Below are 10,004 nucleotides of genomic sequence, written 5' to 3' on the forward strand. Positions count from 1 at the left end.
TGCCCTGTCCAGAGTATCCGGCAACAGTACCCCGTCCAGAGTATCCGGTAATAGCGTATAGCCCGGAACAGAGTGAGACGGCCTACAGTTCGGAACCAAGAGAGACGGCCCACTGTTCAGAGTCGAGTGAGACGGCCCACAGTTCGGAACGGAGTGAGAGGCTCTACAGTCCGAAACCGAGTAAGACGGCCTACAGTCCGGAACCAAGTGAGACAGCCTACAGTCCGGAACCAAGTGAGAGGGCCTACAGCTCAGAACCGAGTGAGTCTGCTTACAGCTCAGAACCGAGTGAGTCTGCCTACAGCTCAGAACCGAGTGAATCTGCCTACAGCTCAGAACCGAGTGAGTCTGCGTACAGCTCAGAACCGAATGAGTCTGCCTACAGTCCTGAACCGAGTGAGTCTGCCTACAGCTCAGAACCGAGTGAGTCTGCCTACAGTCCTGAACCGAGTGAGTCTGCCTACAGTCCTGAACCGAGTGAGTCTGCCTACAGTCCTGAACCGAGTGAGTCTGCCTACAGTCCTGAACCGAGTGAGTCTGCCTACAGCTCAGAACCGAGTGAGTCTGCCTACAGTCCTGAACCGAGTGAGTCTGCCTACAGCTCAGAACCGAGTGAGTCTGTCTACAGTCCTGAACCGAGTGAGTCTGCCTACAGTCCTGAACCGAGTGAGTCTGCCTACAGCTCAGAACCGAGTGAGTCTGCCTACAGTCCTGAACCGAGTGAGTCTGCCTACAGCTCAGAACCGAGTAAGTCTGCCTACAGTCCGGAACCGAGTGAGTCTGCCTACAGTCCTGAACCGAGTGAGTCTGCCTACAGCTCAGAACCGAGTAAGTCTGCCTACAGTCCGAAACCGAGTAAGACGGCCTACAGTCCGGAACCAAGTGAGACAGCCTACAGTCCGGAACCAAGTGAGAGGGCCTACAGCTCAGAACCGAGTGAGTCTGCCTACAGCTCAGAACCGAGTGAGTCTGCCTACAGCTCAGAACCGAGTGAATCTGACTACAGCTCAGAACCGAGTGAGTCTGCGTACAGCTCAGAACTGAGTGAGTCTGCCTACAGTCCTGAACCGAGTGAGTCTGCCTACAGCTCAGAACCGAGTGAGTCTGCCTACAGTCCAGAACCGAGTGAGTCTGCCTACAGTCCGGAACCGAGCGAGTCTGCCTACAGTCCGGAGCCGAGCGAGTCTGCCTACAGTCCGGAGCCGAGCGAGTCTGCCTACAGTCCGGAGCCGAGCGAGTCTGCCTACAGTCCGGAACCGAGCAAGTCTGCCTACGGTCCGGAACAGAGTGAGTCTGCCTACAGTCTGGAGCTTCCAGAGTCGGCCTACAGTCCGGAGCCCCCAGAGACGCTATACAGCCCTGAGTATTCTGCAGGGGTGGACAGGTTGGGTGGGGGTTGTAGACCGGAACCTGAGCCACCTCCAGTATAGGTGGGTTGGGGAGGGGGGGGTGTAGCACAGGAGCTGTCGTTGACGGCAGCCACCCTCCCTTCCCTCCCTTTAGTTAGGGGTTTATTTGTTTTGTTTTTTTTTGTTTAGGTGCAACGGGGTCTGCACCTTTTGGGGGGGGGGGGGGGGGGTAATGTCACGTCCTGACCAGTAGAGGGAGTATTAGTTATCGTAGTTTGGTCAGGACGTGGCAGAGGGTATTTGTTTTATGTGGTTCGGGAGTTATGTGTATTGTAGAGGGGTGTTTTATTTATGTGTTCTGGGGTTTTGGTGTATGTTCTGGTTTTTGTATTCTAGGGTTTTTCTTGTGGTTATATTTCTTTGTGGTCTGTGTGGCTCTCGATCAGGAACAGCTGTTCATCGTTGTTCCTGATTGAGAGTCATATTTAAAGAGCTTGTTTTCACTTGTTTGTTTGTGGGTAGTTGTTTTAGCACTGCTTTTAGTTAGCCTGCTAAACTGTTCCTGTCGTTCTTTGTTTTTTTCGTGTTCACTTTAATAAATAAGTATGAGTATTCACGTACCCGCTGCGCCTTGGTCTCATCTATACGACAGCAGTGACAGGAGGAGCATCGGGGCTAGTTGCATTAGAAGGGGTGGGAGATGAGGAAATGTTGGACGGGCAAGGAGGCATGAGTCTGAGTCAAATAGGAATCCTGTCTTAATGAAGTGGTGATTAAAGAGGTCAGCCATGTGCTTCTTGTCAGTAACAACCACATCATCAACTTTAAGGGACATGGGCAGCTGTGAGGAGGAGGGTTTATTCTCCAGGTCTTTAACCATTTTCCAGAACTTCTTGGGGTTAGACCCACAGAGAGATAACTGCTCCTTAAAGTAACTAACTTTGGCCTTCCAGATAGCCTGAGTGCCTTTCGCCAAACGCAATTCTTGAGGTGGAGTAAGTGCCTTTCGCCAAACGCAATTCTTGAGGTGGAGTAACTCTGCAAGATCAAGGTCGAACCAGGGGCTGAACCTGTTTTCAATTCTCATTTTCTTTATGGGGGCATATCACTGAAAATATCAAAAAAGAAGGTCCAAGATTATTCGACAGAGGGGATCAAGCTGATTCTATACCAATTTACAGAGACCAGGTCATGAAGGAAGGCTTGCTCATTAAAGTTTTTTAGCAAGCGTCTATGACAAATCAGGACAGGGTGTTTCACTGAGCAGCCATTATGAACACAGGCTGTAAAACAGTGATCACTAAGGTCATTACAGAAAACACCAGACTGATACCTACCAGGATTATTTGTGAGGATAACATTGAGGAGAGTAGCCTTTTCTGTGTGTTTGGAGTCATACCTTGATTGGTAATATTCTGAAAAATATTTAGGAAGTTCCATTGCTTTAGGAATTGGTCAGGTGGTTTAAGCATGTCCCAGTTTAGGTCACCTAGCAGGACAAATTCAGGCTTAGTGTAAGGGGCCAGGAGAGAGCTTAGGGCAGGTAGGGTACAGGCCGATGCTGATGGAGGACGATAACACCCAGCAACAGTCAACGAAGAGCTATTTGAAAGTGTAATGCTTAAAACCAGCAAATCAAATTGTTTGGGGACAGACTTGGTAGAGACAACCGAGCACTGAAGGTGACCCTTGGTAAAGATTGCCACTCACTCACCTTTGGTTATAGCCAGAAAGGTTAACATCAGTATTTAAAACACTCTTTCTTAACTACGTCTCGGTGATGACCAACACATCTGGAATAGAGCTGTGAACCTACATTTTCAATTGATCCATTTTAGGTAATAAGCTTCTAGTGTTAATGTGCAGAAAACCTAGTCTTTTACGAGAGCAGAAATCAGTGAAGCAGATATCAGAACACAAGTCAGAATTGGGGCTAGCAACAGTAGATGGGCCAGGGTGTACATGCACTGTATGTCTGCTTGGTGAGGTTAACATGAATACAAAGCCGGCGAGAGGTGGTTAGAATAGGATCGGGGCCAAAAGTCTGTGTAACCAATTGAGAGTCAGAATTCCGAGTGTGGGAACCAACATAGTCTGTCCCACAGTAGGGTAAACAACAAAGTTCATAGTCAACAAAGCATGCAGGAGTCATGAGGCAACTAGCAAAATAGCAAAATGCACAAGAAATAAAAAATAACGACTTGAGGCTAGCCATTGTAAGGTCAGAGTCACTCGCCCCAACATGCCTGTGGGCTGGAGGCGAGCAAAAGCTTGGTAGAGAGGTGGGAGCTCCTCACAGCTGCACATGTCTCTTAAAGTTGATGATGTGGTTGTTACTGACAAGAAGCACATGGCTGAGCTCTTTAATCACCACTTCATTAAGACAGGATACCTGTACCAGACAGGGGGAGACAAGCCAGGGCAGATAGTGAACAGATCGCCAGGTGGAATCCAAGCAGCAGTGCTTTATTTCTGGAGGCAGATTTCTTGTATAAAATGCCTCTGGATTTGGGAGGGGTAGCCTGTGAGACTCCTGCCATGTGTTGGGCTCAAAGGCTTCGACACCTTTCACTTCGCGCCTCAGTGCTAATTGAAGTTGTTTCTGGTCTTTCCAAAATTAGGTTGTAGGTTTGGAGTTTTGATCTGAAGAGAAAGTTATGCTGTGGGTGGTAGCATCCTGTATATATCCCTCCTGAAAAATCCAAGTTTATCTTACTCCAAAACTATCTTATTGTTAAAAACATGTTGAAAAATGTGAGCTCACATGCAGCTGTGTGCTTTAAGTTAGCATTCAGTCCGTATAAAGTAAATCTTTTTTTATTTCACCTTTATTTAACCAGGTAGGCAAGTTGAGAACAAGTTCTCATTTACAATTGCGACCTGGCCAAGATAAAGCAAGCAGTTTGACACATACAACAACACAGAGTTACACATGGAGTAAAACAAACATACAGTCAATAATATAGTACAAAAATAAGTCTATATACAAAGTGAGCAAATGAGGTGAGATAAGGGAGGTAAAGGCAAAAAAGGCCATGGTGGCGAAGTAAATACAACATAGCAAGTAAAACACTGGAATGGTAGATTTGCAGTGGAAGAAAGTGCAAAGTACAAATAGAAATAATGGGATGCAAAGGAGCAAAATAAATAAATAAAATAAATACAGTAGGGGAAGAGGTAGTTGTTTGGGCTAAATTATAGATGGGCTATGTACAGGTGCAGTAATCTGTGAGCTGCTCTGTCAGCTGGTGCTTAAAGCTAGTGAGGGAGATAAGTGTTTCCAGTTTTAGAGATTTTTGTAGTTCGTTCCAGTCATTGGCAGCAGAGAACTGGAAGGAGAGGCGGCCGAAGGAGGAATTGGCTTTGGGGGTGACCAGAGAGATATACCTGCTGGAGTGCGTGCTACAGGTGGGTGCTGCTATGGTGACCAGTGAGCTGAGATAAGGGGGAACTTTACCTAGCAGGGTCTTGTAGATGACCTGGAGCCAGTGGGTTTGGCGACGAGTATGAAGCGAGGGCCAGCCAATGAGAGCGTACAGGTCGCAGTGGTGGGTAGTATATGGGACTTCGGTGACAAAACGGATGGCACTGTGATATATTAGTGTAATGTATTTTCTTGCCTTTTGAAAATTAAAGATTCAGACTAGACAATATTCACTCAGTTTCAGGTTGGATGGTGTTTTCAGGTTTCTGTTTGTTTGCCAGAGCATTTGATGTATAGCTTGGGAATAATAGTCCAAAATCAGGTTGTAGGTTTGGAGTTTTGATTTGGAGTGAAGGTTATGTTGTAGAGGGTAGCATCCTGTATGTGTCCCTGCCACAAAATACAAGTTTATCTAACTCTAAATCTTTATATATTTTTAAAACATGCTGAAACATCTGCTCATGACCTCTCTCTCTCTCCCTGTCCTCTGTCTCTACTAAAGGACACCAATAATAAGAAGAGACTTCCTTGAGCCAAGAAACACGAGCAATGGACATCAGACAGGTGGAAATCTTTCCTACCACAGCATTCTGCAGCGATACACCATCCCATCTGGTTTGCGCTTAGTGGGACTATCATTTGTTTTTCAACAGGACAATGAACCAAAACACACCCCCCCCAAAAAAATCCTGGTGTTAGGGCTGGAAAATGCCAGTGCGCCAGCTTTTACATCATGAAAATGCAATTAATGTGCGTTTAACACTAGCACCACCTAACGCCAGCTGAAAATAGAACCCTATGTCTGGGAGGCTGTTTGAATAGATAAACCAGGCCCCCAGTGTCCGTTCTGGAGTGTGAAGTCATGAGCTCTGAGGGTTGGCTACTGCGTAGAAACCTAGCGGTGCCAAAAGCCCTGCTCTGCCCTAGAAAACCTATGTAAATTACGATAGCCAGAACAGCCAAATGTATTTATTTTTTTCTGGACGTTTTGGCCTCTAAAATGTGTCTATTACGATCAGGTTCGACCCCCTGGGTGAATTCTTTTAAAGTTCGCTACAAATCTGGATATTTAATGAAATAGTGGTTTAATACCTATCAGTCAGAGGCTAATACATGGGTTGGTTATTATAATAGCTAACTACTGAATGGCCACTGACTCTAGATCAAAACTACCAGCTCCGGTCAGAGAACTGTACAAGATTACAGTTGAACAACCAGTGTCAGTTGTAATAACTGTCAAATGAATCTCCTCTTTGACTGAATCGAAATGGAATTGACCACAACCCTGGGCACAACCTCTCCAGGAGTGGGTCTTTTAGTCCACACACCCACAGACACAGATATGGAGGGAAGAGGTTGAGAGGAGTGTGTGTGTGTGTGTGTGTGTGTGTGTGTGTGTGTGTGTGTGTGTGTGTGTGTGTGTGTGTGTGTGTGTGTGTGTGTGTGTGTGTGTGTGTGTGTGTGTGAAAACACACACACACACCCTCTTGCCTGCTGGGCTTACCCATGCCTGTTTGTGGTGTGAAATAGGGGAGAAGGGGGTTCTAAGCCCAGCCGTGCTGCTCTCTCTCTAATAAGGGCCTTCTTCATACCGTGTGCTGCTTTTCACACAGGGACAATCAGTTGGGAGAAATGTTCAATGGAGAAAATTGTGTCAAGATTTGTCCTCATTTGTATTGTTGTGCCTATGAGACGTGACGATACAATCCGATGTCTTTAGAGATTCAACCAGACATCTCACCAACCTGATAACTTCAACTCTCCTATGAGACGTGACGATACAATCCGATGTCTTTAGAGATTCAACCAGACATCTCACCAACCTGATAACTTCAACTCTCCTATGAGACTCGACGATACAATCCGATGTCTTTAGAGATTCAACCAGACATCTCACCAACCTGATAACTTCAACTCTCCTATGAGACGTGACGATACGGCCAGATGTCTTTGGAGATTCAACCAGACATCTCACCAACCTGATAACTTCAACTCTCCTAAGAGACGTGACGATACGGCCAGATGTCTTTGGAGATTCAACCATCTCTCAGGGCAGATATCAAATAAATACACAAAAGGAAGACAACAGTGTTTAATTCAAATTCAGACATGGTAACTAGGTGAGCCTTCTCTGAGCAAATCAGTGGCACGGATCAATGAAGTGACTCCCAGAGACAACCAACAGACACTGTGGATCCTGAGTCTGCAGGACGAGAGTTGCCAACCCCTGGTCTGGCAAAGCCTTCATATACCAAGACTACCCAAACTCATTAAAGATACAATTGCACACACACAAACACACACACACACAGACACGCACACACAGTAATGCAATCGTGCTAGGGTCAGCAGTGCAAAATGAATGATGCTTAAGTAAACTTCAGATTAATTATAGATAGGACAATATGTATCTGTGCTGCAGCCTACCTCTACCTGCAGCCATGTTAATGAGGTGCTAACCTGCTCCAGCAGAGAAAGGGAGAGACTGACCTGACACTGCACTGGCCTGAAGGGAAGAAGGATCACTGACTAACTGATTATTCCTCTAATTACTCATTTAGCTAGTGGCTAGTATGATACTGTCCTACAGACAGTATAGTGAAGAGAGAAAAATCACAATCTCAACGTCTAATGTCGGCTAGAATTAAATCAAACCAAATGAAGAGTGCTAGATATGCTACTTATTTCAATGAATCCCAAAGAAACCTAAAGTTATAATCAAGTAATTATGTATTAGGATAGGCTATATGCTACCATTGGCTGTACAATGAAGCAGAAAATATGCTGGCAAATTATTAACCAAAACTTTAGGAATGGAACAAATGAATTTATCCACTACGCATCCATCCCATTTGAGGACCACTGTGAACAGTTCAACCACTGCGAAATCCCCTCTGCTTTCCTTTCAGAACCACAATGAAACCCGCCCGATGGACAAGGGTCATGCGCTTCTCATGAAGACGGATGGACGGACATGGAGTATCTTGATGGGCTGCGGGCTAACGAATCAATTACTCAAACCATTAACAATGTGAAAAATAGAGAAATGCCACATCTCCTAAATACGAATCTAGATATGCTATTCCGGAACACCATGACAGCGATGTGAAGTTCACCCATGAAAACCCAATAGGACACAGTCAAGCTCCTTATGAAAGAGAACTTAATGGACTGAGGCTACTGACACAAACCTCACCATGCGGACATACAGTGACCAACTACTGATATACCAGTTCAAACTTCCTAGAAATGTTAACATGAGAAATCAGAACATTGCTCTGAGGGGAACTGTGAAATACAATGTATTACGTTATTTCTCCTATATGGATGTTGACCTTTATGCAAAATTGACAAAGAACTGAGGATATCTCCCAAGTCCCCCAGTTTATTGACATCGTAATACCTCCACCCTAATAAACTGAGCAAACATGCTGTTATTGATGTTGAAAATATACCCCCCACAACCAATCTGTGAAAAAAAGAAGCCCTATTGATTTAACCTAACGCTTAATACAAAAATACACAGCCAATTACAAATATCCTTATCTCTGTTTTAGAAAAGGTAGACCAATGATTTAAATGAGTAGTTTCATGAATGAAACAGCGCTCTTACCGTCCACAGCCATAGTCGGTCTCGGTGAGTATCTCTCCGTGGTTGCCTCAGTAATTGTCTCCCATTGCTTCTGTATCTGTCTGGCTAGCAGAGAGTATGTGCGTGAGAGACCGCACGGTTTGGCAGTAGGCTACTGCGAGCGTTTGTGTGTGTAGCTGTGTGTGAGGACCGGTGAAGACTACACGGACAGATAGTCAGAGCACACTGTCTCATCCGACCGTTTGTTTTCGGTAGTCCGCAGCCAACCGACTCCGTTGTTGTTAACTCCTCACCTTTTTCGTACATGACTGCGCCGAGAAACAAAAGGTCACCATTGAACACGCGCGTGTGCGCTGACATTGCGCACGCGCCCACTCTAGGCTATGAGATGGTTTATGCAGGCTACAAGATGAAGCCTTACATATTTTAATAATTTCTGTCAAATGAAACGTCCATTCAAATAGAAGAGAAAATATGTATTCATTGGGGTAAAGCCTAGAGTAGGCTAGACCATAATATTACACAACAGTATTTTATTAAACCCCCATATTCCTTTCGTGGGTAATCATCCTCAATGGCTGCAATTACCAAGATAGCAATAGATAAAACAGTTATATAGCCTAGGCTATTGGGAGTTCATTTAAATATATATATATATTTAACGAGGCAAGTCATTTAAGAATCAATTCTTATTGTACAATGACGGCCTACCCCTGCCAAACCGTACCTTAACCCGGACGACGCTGGGCCAATTGTGCGACACCCTATGGGAAATTTGGTTAGATTCAAGAATAATCAAATGAATTGAACAAAGAAAATTCATTCCAGGCATTGTGTTGTTACAGTCAATAGATTTTTGTCTGATCACAGATGATGTCTGGACCTAGTTGTTCATCAACAGGATCCGTGTCTCCTGAACGAAAGAATCGGGATGAGAGGAGAGAAAAACATGAGTTGAGAACGCCGGATGGTCAAAGTAAGACCTGAAGCCCTCAGCTTGACTTCTGCAGCTGCATTGACATTGGGAGACCTGCATTTCAACTACTTATCTAAATATAATAATAATAACAATAATAATAACAACAACAACAACAATAATATAATAATAACAATATATATTATATATATGCCAAGCACCATGCTTTACCAAATGAGCACCAAAAACCACTATCTTTGTCTCTGCATGACTAGAACGCTACTGGCCATCATTTCTGTTGGATGAAGAACAACAGGATACACTGCACTACAAAGGCCAAAGAAAGAAGAGAAAGAAAGTGGAGAAAGTGTCTGTTTAAATGTAATCTGTCAACTCAGTGTGCTAATTGAGGGTGTGGGTTTTCAGATGTAAGATGCCAGCTATGGAGCATTAGTGGTTTTTGTTGTACAGCACAGAGATCTAAGTTTTAAAGACTTCAAGGAATGTGAATGCCTGTAGAAGATAATCTCCTGGGTGAAGACAAACAACACAGGACAAGGTACTGGTTCTCCCATCAAGGCTTCATCACAATATATATGCCTAGAGTCGGTTCATGCACTGGTGTGTCAATCTAAGTAACATAATAAATAAATCCCAATTGAAATCCGTAATTTTCAGCTAGAGATATCTTTTTTTTGTTGCATTGGATGTGTCTCCATCCAC

At 44.6% G+C, this 10,004-nt stretch overlaps 1 protein-coding gene across 1 annotated transcript in view; it reads right to left on the reverse strand.

Annotated features, from left to right (window-relative positions):
- Positions 1 to 8,640, reverse strand: part of LOC115168510 (sterile alpha motif domain-containing protein 10) — a 126,587-nt gene extending 117,947 nt beyond the window's left edge. Inside the window, exon 1 of the mRNA XM_029723866.1 lies at positions 8,387 to 8,640. Within this exon, the coding sequence (XP_029579726.1) occupies positions 8,387 to 8,399 (13 nt within the window). The 5' untranslated portion in view covers positions 8,400 to 8,640. The remainder of the gene's footprint in view (positions 1 to 8,386) is intronic.
- Positions 8,641 to 10,004: the final 1,364 nt, after the last annotated feature.

Source organism: Salmo trutta, chromosome 30 (assembly GCF_901001165.1).
Source record: "Salmo trutta chromosome 30, fSalTru1.1, whole genome shotgun sequence".
Classification (NCBI taxonomy): domain Eukaryota; kingdom Metazoa; phylum Chordata; class Actinopteri; order Salmoniformes; family Salmonidae; genus Salmo; species Salmo trutta.